Source organism: Ictalurus furcatus, chromosome 6 (genome assembly GCF_023375685.1).
Source record: "Ictalurus furcatus strain D&B chromosome 6, Billie_1.0, whole genome shotgun sequence".
In the NCBI taxonomy this organism is placed as follows: Eukaryota; Metazoa; Chordata; class Actinopteri; order Siluriformes; family Ictaluridae; genus Ictalurus; species Ictalurus furcatus.
The window spans coordinates 23,701,827-23,723,648 of NC_071260.1; the positions used below are offsets into that span (position 1 = coordinate 23,701,827).

Here is a 21,822-nt window from a genome sequence, read left to right on the forward strand (position 1 = left end):
TATATATATATATATATATATATATATATATATATATATATATATATATATATATATATATATATATTAGTGTGTATTTATGTTGTGGTTATTTATATGTAAAGTGTATTTATTATGTTGTGGCTATTTTTTTGATGACACTGAAATGCAAGCATATATTCTAAATGATCCATTTAATTCTTTCAGTGTTGTTTTCTACACTAAATAGCATTGTTTGTTTCTTCCCTGCAAATGATAATTCGCTGATTGATATCCACTGTATTTATTTTGCACCTGGCATGTACATGCATATAAGGATTCTTGACCTCTTATTTAAATAGCTAAGTGTTCCATTACTGCATTGTTGTATTATCATATTAACCACAAAAAAACTACTCATAGTCAATATTTTTGGGCACAACAATAGTTGCCTTATACCCACCCCCTCCCAAAGTAAATTTGGGTCTTCCCATAAGCATGTGAATGCTGTTGCTTTGACTTTGATATAATTCAAATCATTACTTATTTTAAAGGAGTAAATTATGTAAAAGGAGAACTTTAAGGATTAGCTTTAAAGAAGTATTTGTTGCAGTAGCCAAATCTCTTACATTTAGCAAAAGTGCGTACGAGCTTCAGCGAGTTCACAAAAAGTGTGTGAACGGCTTCAAGACGTAAAGACTGGTTCTCTTCTTCTTCTCAGTGATGAGCGGGTGTCAGAAACGGAAAGTTGTGCAGCGCCACCTTGTGTACCGGGGTGTTTCTGCTTTTCAATAAGCGCCATCTACTGTCAGGGAGTGAATTTAAACTTTCATTCAGCACCTCGACCGCATTTAACGCCTGCGTGTGAATACACACACACACACACACACACACACACAAAAAAAAAAAAAAACGTCGAAAAACGGTTGAATGTGCTGGGAAAAACTTCCCGGTGTGAACAGGCCTTACCTCCTAGCATGTTTTGAGGAGGTAGGAGCTCAGGATCAAACCTTGTAAAGTTAACCCTGCATTTTATGCTAGCTCTGCCATGCTTGTAGTAAACGTTCAAGGTTGGATTAGTATTCCATAACCAGTTGGTATTCCATAATTAAAGAAGTATGCAAGGCCTGCAATTTTAAGCATTTCCATTAAATTATTAAAGGTGAAGATGAGCATATTGGAAAAAAAAAACAAATAAAAACAAAACAAAACAAAACAAACAAAAAAAAAAAACAGAGAGCGATGAGATACTTTCAGTGCAAAGGTAAGACACTACATTAAAAAAGGTTTTTCATTAATAGAGATGTCATTTGGCGTTTACAGTACTGTAAAGGAGGTCAGATATTTCTTTGTAAGAGAACGTACTACTGAACAGTGTGAAAGAATACATTGACATTATAAAATAGGAAAGATAAGGCTTATATTTGGTGTGTCTGAACTGGTGCTGTATGTTTATCATGTAGTTAATTTCTTTAACAAATGTTTTTTATTTTTTATTTTTTTTAATTCTGTAATTTACAGCAACTAAATGGGAAACGGAAAAGATTAGACCAAGTTGTTGTCTATTTCCATACAAATTGTTACATTTTTATAAATAATCTAGGTTGTCCATGACAGGGGTTCTCAAACTGTTTATAGTTTGCTATAAACTAAAATCCCCCCAGGATTTATTTTTCCTAATAAACAAACCATTTGAATGAAGTATGCAGTAATATTTGGGCTATTTATAGGAGCCAATGGTATGAACTTTCCACTCATATAATAAATTTTTGTTCATTAGATTCCAGCTGAGATTATTTGTATTCATGGTGGTTTGTGATTTCCACCACTGTAGCTAAATAAGAAAATTGCTGAACCCCCGGCTAGGCTTCATGGATCCCTCGGGATCCAGGTGTAAGAGGTCCTAAGAACCAAGAGTCAAAGGGAAAGCCATCAATACTACTATCCTGACCTTTTCTATCATTCAAATGAAACAATAATTCTCAACAGCCCCAAAAGGAGCTCCAGATAAGCTAACATAACCAGATTATTTTAACCTGTTAACACTTCAAATAGTGACCAGTGACATTTAAAACACTCAGAACATGAATTGTAAAAAAAAAAAAAAAAAAAAAAAAAAAAATTACATTCCTGGAAACTATAGTTGATTACTGTCTTCATTCAGTTTAGCTTCCATTTTTGGACTGTAACACAGAAATAGCTAGAAGATCAATCTGGTCATCTGGAACATCTCTCAGATGGGGTGCAGTTCTGAGAGTGATATAAGAATGAGGAGTTTTAAATGGCAGCAAAATAGATGGGTGTGATGAACTTTATTTTACTCCTCAGACATCTTACAGTCTGCTAAGCTCAGCCGACTGAAGTAGGAGAAGACCCAGGGCCGAGAGATGTTCTGCTTCTGTTTCAGACCCTCTGTCTCCACAAAAAGTCCTCTGTGGAACTGGAGATTTTGCTCCAGTGCTGCCCTCTGCCTGTAAATCAGAATAGTGCAATGTATTAATCAGTTCATACTTTTAATTTTAGAATAATTGTTGTGAGAGTTTTCCTATAATTGAAATACCTATTAAACTCTTCATCCCACATGGCTGCTTCCTCTTCTGCTCGTCTTCGCTCCTTTGCCGCCTTCCTCCTCTCTTCTTCTTCCTCCTGCCGTCTGCGTAAGTACTCCAGTCTTTCGCTCTCATCCATCTCCTGCAATCTCCTATACTCCTCCTCCTTACGAGCCTCCTCCTCCTCATACTGAAGCTTTAACTCAACTACAAACCCCACACAACTGTACTCCTTATCGCAGAATATCTAATTTAGATCTCATCTAAACAGTGTGAAGTTTGCATCCTTCATTTCTGGATTCTTATTTCTGGTCAGTATAAAATGTACCTCTATTTTACTATTTATTTACAAAAACAAAATAGTTCAACAAGACAACAATTAAAAACCTTAAGTAAGACCAACAGGAAAAATGTCAGACAGTGACTGTCTAACATCTGGCAGAGATACAGTGTAACGAGAAATCAGAGGACGCAAAAAAAAAAGATGCAGTTATGATGTAGATAAAGTCTGGGCATACAAGCTATTAATCATACCACATACACACTCCATTTGAACATTTTTGTTACTTGTAAAAATAAAGGGGAGTCAGCAAGTCTGTTGTGTCCTAAGGCAGGGGTTCCCAAACTTTTCCAGGGCAAGGAGATGTCATTAACATTTGACTGAGGCCCCCCCTTTTGCAAGATGCCTTTAAAACACATTAAAAATACAGACTTCTGAATATATCCCCCCTTTTTTTAATTAATAATTACATCTTACATCTTTACATTACATTACATTACATTAGGAATTGATTGTGTGTGTGTGTGTGTGTGTGTGTGTGTGGTTGTCTGAGAGTGAGAAAGAGAAAACATACTAGTGGGAGGGATGGGCACACCAAATTGTTGAGGCCCCCCGGGCGCCCCCTGGTGGCCCCCAAGGGGGCCACGGCCCCCACTTTGAAAACCACTGTCCTAAGGGTATGTAAACTTTGCATTCAAATGTAAAATGGTATTTTTTACAATTTGTTTATTGATGTTTTGTGGGCTTGCAGGTGTCTGTGTTTTTGAGTGGCTGTGTAAGTCTCTCTCTCTCTCTCTCTCTCTCTTTCTCTCTCTCTCTTTCTCAGTGCATTTTCATTTTAAAACTATAAAGTGACTAACCAGAGACTATAAAGTGGCTAATCTTTATAAACAACAGTAAGCACTTGAAAGTGTACCTGTTCTTCTCATCTCCTCTTCATGCCTCGCTTTCTGAAGTCGTTCTAGATATAGCTTCTTGTTCCTTGTTTCTTCTTGTCTCCTCCTCTCCGTCTCCATCTCAGCCTGCTCATTCCTCTGTCCTTCCCTCTCTCTCTCAGCCTTTCTCTGTCTCTCCTCTTCTTCTTTAAGCTTTCTCAGCCTGAAAAATGCACCATTAAATGGCCAACGTTATTGATTGGGAGTTTTTGCTGACTTCTTTTATGTCTTTGATGGGAACCTATAATATAGTGTGTATAAGATGTGAACCTGGCCTGCTGTGCCCTCTGTCTCTGCTCCTCCTCAAGCTCCAGCCTCATTTTCTGTTCCGTCTGCTCTTTCTTTTCCTGTCTCTTTCTCTGCTCTTCTTTCTCCTCTTCTTTCTCCTTCCTCTTCCTCTCCGCCTCCAGACGGCGACGTTCAGCCTTTGCGGCCAGTGCTGCTGCCACTCTGGTTTCCCTCAGGTTGATGGCTTCTTCACTGCTCATAGCCTGAGGAGATAAATGATCTGAGCCATACATATCAACTAATGACCATAATTAATCATAATTATACCACAGCGCTTTTTGAATTCTCAACAGGAGAATTCCTGTTGGAAAGCAGGTTTTCTGTAACAGCAACTCTGACAGCAGTTGTGCTGTACTGTGCTGTTAATGTGCTGTCATTAAAAATAATGTGTATATATAATCAGTGATATGGTCAAGATGTTTATTTAACATTTATGGAAGGAGTCTAGGGTGTCAGAGAGGTAAAGTTGTTGCTTTAATTTTTCCACCTCAGGAAATTCTTCAGGACTGAGGGTTGCATTTAGCTGTTTCTTGGTAATATGACAAGCTGAATTTTGCCTTATTAACTTAGAGACGGGGAAAAGAGAGGTTGGTGAGGGAATTACTGTTTATAGCTGTTATAACTAATAACAGGAACTAACCTGTCTCGTGGCTGTTCCACAACATTGAATGTACAAATAAATGCATGTCTAAACCTGTAAAAAGTTTGAAATATCATCCTTTTAATAAATTAAAGAATTGTAATCATTACTAAATTGCTGTGGTTTAAGAGGAATAATAATAATAAAAAAAAACCTCTTAGGACTTGCTGTTATAGAAAAATAGGGAGTGACTTGTGGTTTCTTAAACAACCATTTGATTGATGCCACAGTGACCCAAAAATCCCACAAGAAAGGTAGGAAAAAGTTATGCCACTTATCATACCAACAACAAAAAAGGGGAACAAATCATACACCTGTTCTTCAGTTAAAACTGGCTCTTAAAACAACCAAAAAAATGGTTCTTCTCTGGTGCATTTTTTGAGTTTATGTAAAGAGAGCTCATTTTAATTTAAAGTGTCTATAGTTTTATTTTGATCAGAACAGGTTATTTTTCTAATTAATCATAGCTGGAAGGAGCTCTATATATTATATATAATTCTTGTATTTTAGGATACTTGTCCAAAGGTGTTTTGAAGAAACTGACCATAATAATTCGTATATTGATAATGTCAACCATCAGGTTTTTTTTTTTTTAAAGCATTATGCTACGATACTAAAATAAGACCCACATCAGAAGCTGATTCAGACTTGGCAGGGTTGGATGCAGGATGGTGTGTTGGGACACCACCACGTGGGAAGAGATGAGGAAGTTGTACTGGGCTACACATGCCAGTATCTGATGATACACTGGTTCTCTGAACGCTCCAGGTGCTTGTAGACGACGACTTGGCAGAGCTGTGTGATCTGGAAGAAAGTGCAGATATGTCACTCTCTTGGAAATCAGAGACCGTATCAATGTCTCCAGCTCCACCATCTTCTCTGGAAACACCAGTCTGATCAATCTCCAGACTGTGTCCTTCTACACACTTCTCCTGATGGATGTAATCCTGATCAATAACCGGACTGTGTCCAGTTTCACAGCTCTTTTGGACATTTGAGGTGTGGCTGCTTTCCCTGTCATCCATAGTGTATTCAGAAGAACCACAGGAATAATTGTCTGCCGATTTGTCCTCTGACTCATTCACCAGTGTGTTGGACACTGTCTTCTCACGTCTGTCTGAGCTATATTTCCTCTTTTCAATTTGCAGTACTTCCTGTGACTGCCTCGGTTTACCTGAGACAGATGAAAATTGTACATGATTTGTCGTATTCAGGCATTGCTCTAGATATTGGAATTACAAACAGCACTCATGAGTAATAGCAAAAACTCACCCACAACAAATGCGGCTTGACCTTTGGACTTCTTTTTGACTTTTTCTGCTGTGTTTTGTGACTTTGTGGACTTTGCTTTCTCATCACCTGCCTTTTTATTTTTCTTCTGCAGAGGCAAGAAATCATGAATGAAGAATGAAAGGGATTCATCACTATTCACTGTTGATAGTAATCTACAGTAGGACTCACATGTATTGGACCAGAAGTTGCTTCTTCATTAAAACTGGTGTCTTGTGACTCTGTGTCCACATTGTCCACATTTGTTTCTACAGTCTTCATCTCTGCATAATTATTAACTGGGACTCTGCTGGCATGCTGATCAAACTTTTGCTTCTTCACATTCCTTATGTGGGGGTCGTCTGCACTGTCGAATTTACCTGATTTTCTGGACTTGCTGTCAAAGTAAGTAAGAAAAGCATAAGAAACATAGCTGATGTCATCTGGCAGTGATGCAGGATCAGTGGGGTGTTGGTGATAAACTATATCACTGAGAACGGAAGGGAGGCAGATGGAGAGAGGTGCTCTAATCCCTTCTTTCTCAAGGCCAAGAGGCTGTGGCTGAAACTCGAAACGCCGTCAAAGAGTGATGGAAAACGAGGCGGACGCTGACGTGAAATGGGTGAGAGCGGAATGCAAATAGTAATGAGACAGGATATTAAGGACTCCAAACCACACAATACCATGTTGCTTGACCTCACCCTGACCTTTGGTCTTATGTCTCGATCTGCAGTGTGTTTACCCAAAACATAGTCACGGGCAGGAAAGGAAACTCTTAATTAATGTTGTGCTATAAAGAAAGAAATGGAAACTATTGTTGAATGGTTAAGGGTTCTTAACTTCCCAAAGTTTTTTTTTTTTTTTTTACCTGGAATGCATCTGAATGGGAAACAGTATTTTAAGGTTCTACCTAGAATCTATAAGGGCTCCCCAAGAGCAACCAAACAAGTGCTATGATGGCATCTGTTTTCCAAGTGTACTGAGGCAGAACATATTAACTGCTCATGCAGTAGATTAAAACACAAAAAAGACTTTAAAATTTCTTTGATGGCTAGACAATAGCAGCAGCTAGATAATTCAATATAGGGTTGTTTGAATGCTAAGAGTAAGGTTCATTTTTACTATACTAAAAAGAATGACATGGCAAAATAAACAAAAATGTTAGATGCTTTAGTAAGGGTGGAACAGTTCCAGGGAAAATAACTGAAATCATTTGAAATCTGTGGTTGGTATAATAGTATCTCATTAGCATCTGATTATAATGTTCAGTCAGGCTACAGGTGTATTTATCTATCCTTGTAATGATACATAAAATCATTTATTCATACATTCATCTTCAGTAACTTCAGCTTTATCCTGGTCATAGTCAAGGTAGGTGCAGAGCCTATTCCAGGAACACAGGGCATGAGGTGGGAATACACTCTGGATGGGAAACCAGTCCATTGCAACATATGAAACTCGTGTCATACAGACAGTAACCCAAGCTCAGGTGTAAACCAGAGTCACTGGGGCTGTAGGGTAGTATTGTACCCCCCTTTGTCACTCTCATAAAATAACTGTTACTAAAATTTCATCTAAAAAATGATTTTCTTAAGGTTTCAATGTAGTTGTAATTTGTATTTGTAATTTAATATAATACATAACCCATAATGTAATACATTAGATACAACAGTTTAAAAGTATTATGATCTGCATTATACCATCTAAAATGAACAAAAGTGTTACTCACGCAGTATTTTTAAATGACTCTGTCTGACTTTGGGGCTTTGTTTTATCAATAAGTTCATCGGCAGCTGTGGGGGTGGAAAGAGCTGTTTTTGGAGTGCTGCTAACAGACCCGGATCTAGGTGGTGACCCAGCCCTCCCTCTTGCCTTAGGCTGTGGCCTCTGTGTTCTTCCTCCTGTTTGTTGTATGATATCTTCCCCTAAGGAAAAAAACACAAATCTTTTTGTCAGGTGAGTATGCTGGTAGCCATCGCCCATGTACATTAAACATCTCTACTAACCAATTCATTTTAGTCAGACAGAAAAAGACTGTAGGGCTTTATCTCCCTATTCCAGTTAGAACTGATATAGGTTTGGAATATTTTGAAAGTAGTCAGTGTAGGCTACTGCTTGTGTTAGCAGTGTTGACTGGCTCTAGATATAGACTACAAGTACAGTGAGAAATACACCAGCTTTTAAGATTATTTTAACAGTCATGTCATTTAACACCCTCTGACAGGCCATACCATATATACTAATTTATACAGAAAATGCCTTGTAAGCCAAGTATAATCACAGAATGATTATGTCTCTGACTTATTGAGCAACAATATTATATAAATTATTAGGTCTATGTAACTATTGTGTATGACATTTTATTGTGAGGTACCTTTTAGAGACTTTAAACACTTTAAACTCCTTGCTCCTATCATTGGCAAACTGACTTGGTGTTTCAGCAATCTTGGTGTTGTCTAAACAATCCCAATGGATACATTCATTATTATTAAAAAAACAAAACTGAATACCTTGTTTAACACCACAGACAATATCTTCTCATATCTAATATATATTTTTTAAACATTATACATTAATGTATCTTCAGTCAGGGTCTTGGATCTGGAGCCTGTCCTGGGAACAATGGTTGTGAAGCCGGAATACTCCCTTGGTGGGATGCCAGTTCATTGCAGGGAACCATGTGCTTACACACATTAACACACATATTCATACCTAGGGGGCGATTTTGTTCTGCCATTCCATGTACTGGCATGTTATTTTGGGAGGTGGGATGAAACCAGAGAACCCAGAGAAAACTGACACGGATCTTGGAATGGTAAACCAAGACCAGGAAATCTCTAATGCTAGACTGAGTTAGTGCTGTGTGATTTGTTGCTGTTCATCATGTGGAGAAGATGTTTTAGTCATTACTTGTATACTAAATGCTCTAAAGGTTTGATCTGGAACTTTATATAAGACTAAGATCATCAGGAAAACACAGGAATCCAGAGAAATGCATTGCCAGGTGGTGTTCCTACCTCTGCTATAGGGCTGACTATCTGTACAGTTGTTTGTCTTTTCTATTCTTTGCTCACGTACAGAAGCCTGGGAAGAAATCAAGAGATTAGATTGGATACAATTGTGTTAGACCAGACCAGACCAGGTCTGGTCTGAGAAATATATACAGGTGAAATGAGGTGTGAAGGCTTGGGTGCTTTTATAGTTCATGTTTTATTTTTCTTCAAAAAAGTGCCTTTGTGTGGATATGAGAAAAAAACAGCTCACTGGAGGCTCACACCAGTCCTAGCTAGTTTCACCTAACTAATTAGCCTAGTTTGCTACCTATATTTATAACTAATAAAGCATAAAGTAGAAATAAAGCATATTTTGCATAAAATGTTTCCACCATTGAAATACACTTATGGCCAAATGTTTGTGGACACCTGACCATGACACTCATATGTACTTTTTGAATATCTCATTCCTGATTTATTCCCACTTTTGTTATTATAATAACCTCCATTCTTCAGGAAAGGCTTCCACTTGAGTTTGGAGCATGGCTGTGGGGCATTAGTGAAGTTAGGCACTGATGTCAGGCAAGAAGGCCTGGGGTGCAGTCAGTGTTCTCTGTTCAGTGGGGTTGAAGTCAGGGCTCTGTGCAGGGCCACTTGAGTTCATCCACACCGATCTTGTCACACTGACTATGTTTACATGCACATCACATTCTGTTTAAGGTCCATATTCGGGTTGCAGCCAGATGTTTATATGCGTACAGGCATCTGAATATCCCTGTATTCATAGTTGTTGTAAGTATGCCTGAGTTGCCATTCCTAAATACTCAGCCTACAGCCAAGCATCTGTCAGTACCCACAGTTCCTTGCGGATTGAACATGCACATATATCTCCTTTCAGTGGATTTTCTGAAGAAGGTGTTTACATGCAACGCATTTCCGATTAAAACAGGCATATTCCAGTGGTCAGAATATTGTCTTAATCTGAATCGGGCAGTCAGATTGCAGTGTTTACATGATTCAATACTAATTAGAATATTGCCAGATTCTGATTGATAGCAGAATATTGATGTGCATGTAAACATAGTCAGTCAGTGTGTGTTCATGGACCTCACTTTGTGTACAGGGGTATCGATCATGATGAAACAGGTTTGTTCCAGTGAAGGGAAATGGTAAAGCTACAGAATAAAAAGACATTTAATACAATAGTGAGTTTCCAACTTTGTGGCAACAGTTTGGGGAAGGTGTGATGCTCACGTGTCCAAAAACCTTTGGCCATATAGTGTACAGTATACAAAGAAGCATGAATTTATGGGAGTGCCATAGTTAAATGTTTTTGTTTTTAGTTGTATTGCAAAGCTGGAATATTAACAATGAAATGTTTTCGATTCACCATGTTGCAGATTTCCTTACATTCACTTTCACTGAGACTACATTTTACCCCAGAACTTCAGTGTTTATATATATATATATATATATAAAAATTTTTTTTAGAAAACTTCGGAAGCGCTCTGCTGGGACAAGTAACAAGTAAATGAATACATATAAAAACGCACGTGGCAGCCCTTTTAAAAAAGATTACATGTAAAACGTGCTTGCGGTTGGGGGGAAAAAAAACAAACTAAAATGCCTCGTGTGTATTTAGCCTCACCTGTGCCTTCCTCCTAACTCTGCTCCCATTTGTGCCAGAACATTCTGCCATCTCATCCACTGTGATATTTTCAGCAGATTGAGGTATATCCTATAAAGCCATAAACACAGACAGACAGCATGATAGCTAATCATATCTGCATTGTGAACTACCATAACACCATTAACACATTTAACCCATATCTGAATTTAGCTGGCAGGTGTGCTTCTTTTCTTTCTGCTACATGAAGATCCATGGATCATAAAATCTGCTTGGCAACAGTAGAGTGAATTCTGTTAAGACATGATCCTTGGTTCATTTCAAGACCATATTTCATTAGTGTTTATTTCTCAGTGCTCCTCCGGTCACTTAACATGCTGAGACATCATGGTTTTGAGTAAATACACTGTGGGATGTGGGGAGCTGTGCAGGTGGAGCAGGGCTTTTAGTTCAGGCTCATACCTTTCGCTTAGTGCTGGTTTGTTTCTTCTGACCTCGCTTAGCCTCCACTTCTCTGTCATTCAGTCCTCCTGGAAGAAGAAAGCATGCAGGATTGTTTGAACTTTACTAGCAGAAAGGGCTGCTTTTTAATTTCTTTTTCAAGAAATTCTCTTGCATTTTTCAACCTAATCTCTACACACTGCCTCTGTAGTGTATGTGTGATTACCACTGACGGGAATTACATTACATTTCTCTGTTCTGAAAAAAGAATGAACCCCTCTTTATTGAAATGCATTGATGGTGTCTATGGAGGTCAAAGGGCAGCTGTTCAGTTCTAGCATGTAAAATATATGAATTCGTAATGTACATACAAAACTGCAGCCTTACTCTAACAATGCAACACATGACTGAAAGTGTCAATTTGTTCTCATGTAGGTCTTCCAAAGTTTCAATAACTAATACAGTTAAAAAGTAATTCTGGTTTATTGTACTTTCCTTAATGTTTTGTGGTAACCTTGGAAAACATTGGAATGGAAATGTTGGACTTCTGTGGTTGCCGTGAGAGGTAGTGACTATGTTGGTAACACACAACTATATATCTTATACTTCTTAAAATGTAGTTCTCTCATAAAGGACAAGCTGTACATTTAACTGAAAACTGTATGAAGGCTAAATAATGAGAAAGTCACCTGACTTTCATTCTTTTATCATTTATCAGTACAGGGAAAGCACACATGCTACAGATGTGGTAAGTAGCACTGGATTATATGTTTAATTTAGAAATTGTGCATTAAATGCTACTTACATACTCATAGCTTGTACTAATCAGGAACTTATGTTCAACAGTTGACAGGAAGGATAAATACTTTTGCACTGTAGCTGTAATTTACCACTCATGTACCTAATGTACCACTTGAAGTAAGCATTAATGCTGCATCCAGTTGGCATGGGCAAAAGAGAACCATATTGCTCTGTTGGAAGTGTATCTAACCTAAAATCTGACCTATGTGACCAGTGAGGTCTCACTTTACAGAACCCAAAACACTGCACATTCCTGCAGCAGTGCTGATGGATGCAGACTCAGTAAAGTGAGCCTCATGGGCTTTGAAATCAGCAGCATATGCCTTTTTTGGATTATGATGTTTGTTACCACCGCATGTAGTAATAAATTTTCATTCCACTAGAGGGAGTGCTAAGATTAACCCTGTCCACATTATCACTGGCATGTATTTTATCCCTACAAAAGAGAGCAACTATATAACAATGGCTTAATTGTTTTTAAACTGTAAAACTTTACTTGAGCATTAAATCCGGCCTTTATAGAACCATCTGTCCATCCTTTGAATGTATCTAGACAAAAGGTGACACTATTAGTCGTCAAAATGACATACTGCATGAGTAACACTGAGACCATGCCTTTTTTCTTTTCTTTTCTTTTTTTTTTTTTTACTGTGTTTGTTCATTCACTCACACACACACATGCACAGGCAGACACTCTTTAAAATGTCTGATGTTTATGTACTCTTTGTCTCAAGCCCTGGGAGGCATGGTGAGCATGAACAGTGTTTGGCTACAGAGTGTGGTATTTGCTTTACGCCTGTGGGCAGTAGATCAGACCCAGCAGAGCACGGCAGACTGCACCTTACAGCCTGCACACACACAGACACACAGGGGCCAGCTCTCCTGCACCACCACACCAACGAGGCACCGTTTATTTTTCGACTTGTCTGTCTGTTTTAATGGGTTCCAGGACTGCTTTGAAGTCAGAGAAAAGGGGAAAAGGGTGTGTTAAGAAGATATACTGAAAGAGACAGGGAAAGAGAGAAAGGGGGGACAAGTTCAGCCTTTCTCTGTTGCCGTTCAGGCTCAGTTGAGTGCACCAGTCACTCCAGAGATCTGGGCTGTACCACGTCTGTGTCTCTCCATGCTTCACCCACCGCTCCAGCTTCTCTGATACTACACACTTGCATAATCAATGGTTCCTATTATTCATCTGCCATGACTCAAATCCCCCATAATGGCAACAGAAATATGCCTTTTTCGTTCTCATTTCCAGTCTCTCTACTGTCTCGCTCTACTTCTGTTCTCTCACTCACTGTTTCTTTTTCCTTTTGCACCTCTCAGTTTTTACTTCTCTCTCTCTCTCTCTCTCTCTCTCTCTCTCTCTCTCTCTCTCTCTCATGCCTTTTTCTTTTTCTAATTTTCCATCTCTTTGGTGTCTTGCTTTACTTCATCTGCTCACTCTCTCACTCACTCACTCACTTACTCTTACTACTCCTTTCATGCTCCTAATATTTTCCTTTCTTGCCATTTCACATCTCACTTTATGCATCTCTCTCTCTCTCTCTCTCTCTCTCTCTCTCTCTCTCTCTGAACCCCTCCACCCTTGCTGGACCCCTCAGTAAGCGTCCATGCGACCTGGAATGTAGGCCACCACATATCGCTTTAACCTGAAGTGGCACTTTTATTTCACACCTTTCCTCCCCTATCAGACTCAAGCCAAAAAAGTATAGCTGTTTAAATGTTATATCTATCACTATTAACAGTGCAGGGTGATAAAAAAAAATTGAAACCAGTTAAGAATTATGATGTGGGTAATAATTTTAAAAAAGTGTTGTCAGTTAATGCACAGTATCATGTTACATGCTTCTCTTTATAAACTGTTCTCTATTAGGAAGACCTATGTAGTGATGAAATTGAGGACTGGTTTATGATTTCAGTCTGAGACTGAAAAGGGAGTGGATTTCTGATTTAACCCATAAACACTACATGCAACCACATTTGCCATTTATCTCAGCCTGGGATCATTTCTTACTCTAGTAGTACATGTCTTTGAATTGGATTGTTTGTTGTTGTTGTTGTTGTTGTTGTTTTTAAATAAATAAAAATAAATAAAAGAAATACTGTCCACTAGAGGACAGTAGATGCTTTGGATGTGGTTATATGACCCTAATTATTCAGTTATTTTTCACCAAGTGTCTTGTATCCAGCCTGTTGATCGGGTTTGAGCAGTCCATGCTCATTTTAACCTCAAATATCTCAAATAGCAGACCAGACTACTCAATTGGTGTGCTTTTGAAATTCTTTTGAACACATTTTCTGTCATCAGTTCTCTCCTAGTAAGATATCTGTAACATATGCCAACAACTCTGGCATGCCATACACCCCGGATTGCAATGTGTCGACTCTGCCACACCACTGGCTATTTTTGGTTATGAACTTGTTAGCAGGTTGTCAGTGTCCTGACAGCTAAGTGTAAAGTATCTTCTGGTAATTTTAAGGACACACTTATTGGCTTTAGACTTACAGTTAATTTCCAAAGCTGTCTACAGAAGTGACCCTTGTGAATGTAAATAATATTGTGCCACTGTGAGTGTGAGAATCTTTTAAGCATTCATTAGCACTAACTTGGTGACCTGTAAGTTTCTCAAGCGCTTGAATTGTAATTGACTTTCATTAAATTCAAACGGTAAAAGGGTATTCAAGCTTATTAGCAGTCAGAATTCTTAAAGATTATTTCCCCATACACGTCCACATAAGGCCATGTAGCCAGTTTTGGGCATTTGCCTAAAGAATCTTTATTTAGAGAGTTTCTTTTCCTCCAACAGCCCAACTTTCTAGAGGAAAGGGGTAGAAGCGGTGGAGAGTACAGTGTGGACAGAAGAGGGAGTGGAGAGGGGTTGGGGGTTGGGCGGGTGAGGTAGAGAAGGTTTGGTGGTGGTGGTGGTGGATGGGGGTTGTTTCAGTTTCTGACCAGAGACAGGATAAAGGAAACAGAGCCGCTCCAGAGGTCGGCTTGAGAAAACACAGCCTCTGTCAGTCACACAGACTCCTGGGCTGGGATTAAGCCCTGGCCTGGAAGGAGATCACGTTTCTCTGGTCGGGATACCTCACTGCTGCAAAACACTACCAGATGTGGAGCATTCATGACTTGGGGGAGGGGGACTGTATATATGTGTGTATAGTATTCTTTAGCTTTAGACTACCTGTGTGTATTCATGTGGCAATGGAGTGTGTTGACATTGAGCTAAAAATGTGAAATCTGTATAAGAAATAGAACAGCTAATATGAACATTACTACTGTACATGCAAGGCTTCAATCTGCGATATAGTTGTGTCTAGAGTTACAGCTGTATTGAGCGTTCAGCCCGTTTACACTTCCACCAGAATTGTATGATTTTTAAACAGTCCCTTTGTGTATTGTAATACTAGCATTTATCAGTCTTTTAATAAAGTTATGTGTGAATGTTTTCGTAGGCCAAATGGAACTAAAACTTCCTGCCAGATTTATAAAAGTTTCCATAATGCTTATTTTCTTCATTCTCAAGTGTGTTATGTTGATAAAGAACAATCACCTGTAATTACCCAAGTGTTTTCATAGCACAGCTGATTTGCACTTAGTGACACCCACAAATAATAAGGTTGTGTGTATGATCCTGTTTGGACAGATACTGACCTGTTTGTGTAGCTTGCTCTTCTAGTTGGTCCAAGATGGTCCATGAGTCCTCCAAAACACCTTCAGAAGTCATAACCCTGACAACTTAGAGAAAGATAAAGACATTTTCACAATAGACATTTTATTTTTTTCACCTTGTTTCCTTCTTTCCTTTTCTTTCTTCACTGGTCTCGCTGTCTGCCTTTTTTCCTTGTTTAGTTGACCTCTGGACCTTCTCAGCATCACTGTCCTTGACCTAATGCTCCACTAAATGACTGTGACTGGACCTTGTATTACATTTGTATAAACTCTCTTTAGGACAGATTATAGGATAAAAGTGACATTATGATATTTAGATACACTCCTCTGTTATTTCAGAGCATCAAAAACCACAGTGCTGACTTTTCTGTGGTTTGTGGGCAGAAGGTAAAAGCCAGCAAAACACTTGATTACCATGTTCTCTCATGGCATGCTCCAGAGCTGGGTGGTCCTCCGTGTCAGTTAAGGGATCCCAGAAAGACAAGCATATGATTTCCCCAGCAGGATCCATTATTAAGGTGCCCAGTACTCCGTCTTTCTGACACTCTGAATACACATACAGTGGAGTGGGCAAGAGAATAAGAATAATATCAAATATTACTTTGCTTTTTGTATGGCAGACTCACTGACATTTAATTGCTTAACTGATTCTCAAAGGTGCTTATGAATTTTCTTTAACAGTAGCTCTGGCAGTAGTGCCAGCTGTAATTCAAATGTCAGGTTTAGATTAATGTGTTGGTTCTAACATGTTATCATAGCTATAATAGCAGATAATTCACAGGGACTTGTATGGTGGACGTGCCACGTAATCTAAGCTTAATAATAGACGGATGAATAAACATGTTTAACAAATCGAAAAATTTAATCATTGATGTGATGAAGCTTTGTATATGGAAATGTTTATTTAGTATTTATTGAAGTCTTGGGTGTCAGAACTTTGTAACAAAACATGGGAGAGACCAAAAATGCTTCAATGTGCTGCAGCTTTTTTCGTAATTTTAGTTTCTGAGATCACAAAATCGCTATATAGTGGAGGGATTGAGTAAAGCCATTTGGGACATGCTGTTATAAGAAAATAAACAACTTCAGGGTGTTAACGAGCTGCACCTTTCATTGTTCCTTTTCTTACTTAGCTGATTTCCTTATGATGAATTTGATTAAATATCCAACATACGTGGTTGTGACATGTTACAAGTTTAAGTGCTTCAATCCAAGCAGTATTCACAAGAGACATAAAAGCCAGGCAAATCCCTTGAAACTTTATATCTCCCTATACCTCACAGCATGATTATCAACTTTTGACTAGAAACGATTTCTAGGTTTTAATAAATCACTTGTGAGATACCTCTAAGCTCCAGAGGAAGGCTGCCTCTGATGATGCCAGGCTGAGGCTCTGACTGATCTGCAGGGTCACGTGGGTCTTGTCTGTAGAGTGCCATAGAGCACTGTTTTCCGAGACCTCTACGCCGTACAAACGGAGGCAGTGGACCCATGGCAGTCTGACGTTCTGAAGAAGATAGAAATCATTAATGAATATTAAATGTGGTTTCAAAAAAAGTGTAGGGCCTCAACAATGGTTCAAATCCAAAAGTAATTTTTACTTCCACAGGAAGAGTAGAATGATATAATGTTAATGATTTTCTTTGTCTTTGAACTGATTCCATTTTGATGAGGTGTGGGTTTAAACCATCCATCTATCCTCTGTTTTAGAGGAACAGAGAAAAATGACTCTGTATTTACTGTGAACTTGTTCTACAAGATGAGAGCTGACTCAGTGTTACTCAAAATCTCCTCTGTTGGTCCCTGTGCCAGTCTAGTGCTCTCTACATTTGTAGACAATGTTTTAGAGTTCGTGGTTTGGCTTCAGAACCTCATGAGTGTTGACTGAAATTCATCTAGTCCGCTGTTATTTATCATATCAGCCCCAGAGATCTCTCCAGTACCCCACTGTCAGCACAGCTTGGATCTCCCAAGTCATACGCCTCTATTAACTACAGCCAGGCCCAGGTTAAGCTGTACACTGACAGGCTGTGATCATTCTTCAGAGAGAGGCTGTGCTTTTCATTTATTTCTGCTGTTGTGATAGTATAGATTTATTCAAAGAGCCACTTCAGATTTGTAAGACATAGCTTGTTTGGATTCCATGTGGAGGTGTTTGTATGTGAACTAAAACGGATAGGAGAAGCTGTTAACACAAGACTTGATATTCTTGATATTAGTCACGCTGTCAAAAAAGGGATGTATGTATATGATATATGGCTGTGTATATCCTTGCTTCACTTTTTATTTGGAAATGCATTCCTTCTCACTAATGGCACTTTTTTGGGCATATCCAGCCAGTAAAAACATCTCCCCTCACTCTTTATTCAAGAGGTTCTTCACTGTGTGATTTTATGGTTGAAATGTCTGAAAGCACTTCAGAAGGTTATTTTTTTGTTATATCAAAGCCAAGAGTGCTGTTTTGTGCTGTTAAAATGCTTGTAAAGCAAGGTCAAGCCGATTTCTCTGCCAACATTCTTCCATTCATGTTTTGCTTGACCAGTATGCAATACTTTCATCACACCATGTGGAAACAAGATCTATGATGATGTGGGTTGACTTAAACTGTGAATCACTAATCAGCAGTATACAGTTCCTTTGTAATATATTTGGATATTTAACAGTAAGTTGAAATATTTGAAACACACCCACCCCAACTGTGCAAATCATAGTTGAATTAAAAACAGCAGTTCTTTTCTTCCCTTATTCTAGCTCTTATAGCTTAAGACATAATATCAGACAAATGAATATAAAGTGAGAGTAAAGTCAGAAATTGTTTTTTTTTAATTTATCTGAATACCTTTGTCCTCCTCAGGTTCAAACCCGATGAGATTGTCTTGTTGGGCTGCTTTTAACCTGCACCCATGTTCAGTGAGCCTGTTCTCTTCTTTCCTAATCGACTCCACTTTCTGTTCCACATCACTACACAGGACATCCTCAATTTCTTCCTTTTCCTCAGGAAGGCCACAAAGACCATCTGAAAAGACAAAAGCAGGAGAGCAGGAGAGAAACTTCTTAAGGCACGGTACTGAGGTCTTGACACAGACTTATGTGGAGACATAAGTGACAGGAAGGGGAAGCTGTCCAAGTCCTGTAGCTACTTCAAATCACAAAAAACTTAGGAATTAGGTGAAGTGAGGTATATGCCAACATCAGTGCACTAGGAAACCAGTTCAGAGATCACCTGTGATTTAATTGTGAGTGGATAGTAGTTATCCATGCAGCCTCTGGGTCTTACCTTGTTCCACTGATAAAGGGAGCAGCACAAGTACTTTCTTAAGTACGGTTCTCTCTGGGGGTTTGGGAGCTGCAGCCTCGGTTCTGACCTCAGGCTGATGTATATCTGGCAGTTGTGGAACTGGCTCCTTGTGGTTTTCTTGAGTTGTGCTCCCAGCTTTGAGCTTAAAGACATATTGTAATCATGTAAAGTTCACTTTAATAGGCAAAATATACATTCATATAAAAGAAAAAAAGACAAATGAGCTTATACTTACAGATGTGTTAAAGGAAATTAAAGTACAAAAACAACAACAACATAGTGTCTTAGTAAAGTTATGGGCCATCATGAGACACCAACAACTTCAGTTCTCAGTGGAAAAGATTCTGCAAGGCTCTGGAGTTGTACTGGAGGGTTGAACACCATTCTTCCAGTGATGATTGTTCTGCTGTAAAGGGCATTTTGCTGGCATGGTTTGCAAATCAATACAAAGTTCTTCTGACTGATCATCTTTAACATATGATGTAACATTTCTATTCTATTGAGATGGTCTCTACCAGGATGACTCCATCCACATCCACAGGTCACATGGGTCACTGAATGCTCTGATGAGGTTGAAAATTATGTAAAATCATATGCTACGGCCTTCAAAGTCACCAAATCTCAACCTAATTGAATACCTATTTGGGAGATTTTGGAGCAATGTGTTAGACAGCACTCTTTACCATCATTTTCAAAACACCAATTGAAGGAATATGCTTTGGGAGAATGGTGTTCAGTCCTCCAGTAAAGTTCCAGAGACTTGTAGAATTGGTTCCTAGGAACATTGAAGCTGTTCTAGCAGTTTGTAGTGGCCCAACATCTTACTAAGTACTATCCAGTATTAAATATATTCAATGTGTATATATAATAGGTGTAATTTATAGTTAGTCATTTCACACTTGGTATTCATTAGAGTACCTAATTATTCTTATGTCCATTTCACGATTTAGTATATCACCTATATACTGTATATGGATTTCACGTCCTACAGCCTGAGAAGCTGTTTGCTTGCACAGCTGATGAAGGACTGTTTATTCCCTCTGAAATATGTTTCTCTGGAAACTATGCTCAACTTTAACGTATATGTCCGTATGTGTTTGGTCTACTTCATTTTAAACTGTTATTTTGATTTATTCCGAGGGTCACATAACTAGATCAGGTGTTCCCATCATATGACCTTTTGATACTTTAAAGAGGCCTAAAATAATAAATGATGAAGCATTATTTGAGCTGAAAATATGGTTGTTTCAACACTTATTATTACTTTAGTACATACACATTCTGAAGTGCCTCAGATTTTCACCTGTAGTATTCTGTACACAGTAAGTGGTATTTACTCTGTCATTGGTGTTTATTTTCGATTTGAGAGGTACATTGGCTATTATAAGACATAGAGTATACAACACAAAAATGCTTGTTCACTAGAGATATCTGTTCAAACTAGTTGCTATGGTGAAAAAACACACCAGCCTGAGACATTTCTGTGTTGGGAATGTTGACTTACCCCATGGTCCTTGCTGTCTGCGCCTGCAGGGAGCGCTTGCTTAATGGGGGGTAGATGAAGGTCACTCCGTTTCACTAAAGCAGAAATAGTACACTAATCATTTTATAGGATATCTATTGACATGTAACCATGGTAGGTTGATATGCAAATACTAAAATTTGATATTTTTGTTGAAACCTTTCAATGGCATAAAATAATTTAAAGGAGTTTAATGAAGAAAGTGTTTAATTGTTTGTCTATTGTCTGTTTTGACAAGGTAGATGGTGCTCACCAGGACTTGGTTGCCAGCCCCCCTCTGACTGTTTTCTGTCATTGGAGACTTTTGAAAGGTGACTGCAACCCAAAGAGAAATTTGTATAAGCTGGTCTTAAAGCATGTCCACCTTCCTCACCACCTGTCTCTGCTGCACTCTGTATCCATTGTTCGTTTAAGTCCTTTGGGTAGCCAGTCAAATGCTCTGCAACCTGGTGAGTTTGTGTCAAAATAAGGGAGATAAAAGCTATTGAGGAAAAGGTTAGGTTCTTTGAAGTAATGGTCAAATTGTTTCCAAAGAAAAACTTAACTGTTTGAAAAGTTTCAAATAATCAACCTCAAATAGATGCCATAAATGCCGTTTCATTCTGTCTATTCTGTTTAGTCTATTTTATTTCCACATTAAAAGGCCAAACATCTGCCAAAAGAATAGTGTGATGCATCGTATGAGAGACACTGGCAAAGAGAGTGGAAACTAAAGACACTTAAGGTCAGATGATTGGTTATAAATTGACATTTTCAGGTTTCTCATCCGATAACACTGAAGTAATGAAAATCATGGATCAGAAATTACATTGTAAATCCATAAAGAATAAACCACAGGAAACTGGGGTCATGTTTATAGAATGTCAGATTACAGAAAATTTAAATGTTATGAGGGACAGAAAGGTGGATATTTACACAGTGGGTACAGTTTTAGTTAGGTCACCACAGGCAAAAATGATTCTTTTGATTTTTGGATATTTTCATCAGAAGTTTTCATACTTCCATAACATTTAAAAACAAATTTCTAATGATCATATCCTTAAATACTGTAAGGATTCATGCTGAAACATTTTTTTCTGGGACTCTTATAGTTGCTGAAAATATGTTTCATTGTTCTCAGCCTTTAAATGGTCCATATAACTCCACACATTGCTCCAAAGGTCTCAAAACTAGACTTTGATATAGGGTTTTCTTTTTATCTTAATTTCTCTTTTCTCCAATAATTCAGTGAAACAAACAGTATTTTAATAAACTGCTATGTGACAACATGAATTGTGCTATCACAAGAAAACAACAAACAAATCATTCCGAATGGAATACATTTGCTGAAAATGTATTTTAGCGATATGCAAATTAAGACAGATAAAAATAATCAGGACAGATACAGATAAACAATAAAGTTCCAATGGAAAGTAAAGCTACACGTTCTCTTCCTCTAACATGTTCGGGTACTTGTAATCTGGTCCAATGTTATTTAGGAACAAAGAGCAAGATGAATTTTCTCAACATAAATTTTGTGTGTAGTTTGTCATCAGATTGTGATGTACA

General features: G+C 38.3%; 2 protein-coding genes across 2 annotated transcripts in view; both read right to left on the bottom strand.

Annotated features, from left to right (window-relative positions):
• Positions 1-123: 123 nt before the first annotated feature.
• LOC128608965 (uncharacterized protein KIAA2012 homolog) lies at positions 124-5,341 on the bottom strand. Its single transcript, XM_053627212.1, has 4 exons — positions 5,280-5,341; positions 3,704-4,213; positions 2,519-2,714; positions 124-2,429 (listed from the first exon to the last, which is right to left on the bottom strand). Exons 2-4 carry the CDS (start codon positions 3,801-3,803, stop codon positions 2,276-2,278), a joined length of 450 nt encoding a protein of 149 aa, XP_053483187.1. The 5' UTR covers positions 3,804-4,213; positions 5,280-5,341; the 3' UTR covers positions 124-2,275.
• LOC128608387 (uncharacterized) overlaps positions 5,256-21,822 on the bottom strand; it is a 30,396-nt gene continuing 13,829 nt past the window's right edge. Inside the window, exons 7-20 of the mRNA XM_053626049.1 lie at positions 20,528-20,720; positions 20,257-20,330; positions 18,732-18,894; positions 18,294-18,470; positions 16,800-16,961; positions 15,869-16,000; positions 15,437-15,520; positions 11,002-11,069; positions 10,561-10,650; positions 8,937-9,003; positions 7,649-7,844; positions 6,112-6,316; positions 5,923-6,028; positions 5,256-5,824 (exon numbers count right to left, since the gene is read on the bottom strand). Coding sequence (XP_053482024.1) covers positions 5,256-5,824; positions 5,923-6,028; positions 6,112-6,316; positions 7,649-7,844; positions 8,937-9,003; positions 10,561-10,650; positions 11,002-11,069; positions 15,437-15,520; positions 15,869-16,000; positions 16,800-16,961; positions 18,294-18,470; positions 18,732-18,894; positions 20,257-20,330; positions 20,528-20,720 — 2,286 coding nt within the window. The remainder of the gene's footprint in view (positions 5,825-5,922; positions 6,029-6,111; positions 6,317-7,648; positions 7,845-8,936; positions 9,004-10,560; positions 10,651-11,001; positions 11,070-15,436; positions 15,521-15,868; positions 16,001-16,799; positions 16,962-18,293; positions 18,471-18,731; positions 18,895-20,256; positions 20,331-20,527; positions 20,721-21,822) is intronic.

Coding starts and splice junctions, on each gene's coding strand:
- LOC128608965 (XM_053627212.1), bottom strand. CDS start 3,803: ATGGAGACGGAGAGGAGGAGACAAGAAGAAACAAGGAACAAGAAGCTA. Junction 2,715..3,703: donor AGAGGAGATGAGAAGAACAG/GTACACTTTCAA, acceptor TGGGGTTTGTAG/TTGAGTTAAAGCTTCAGTAT. Junction 2,430..2,518: donor TGGGATGAAGAGTTTAATAG/GTATTTCAATTA, acceptor TCTGATTTACAG/GCAGAGGGCAGCACTGGAGC.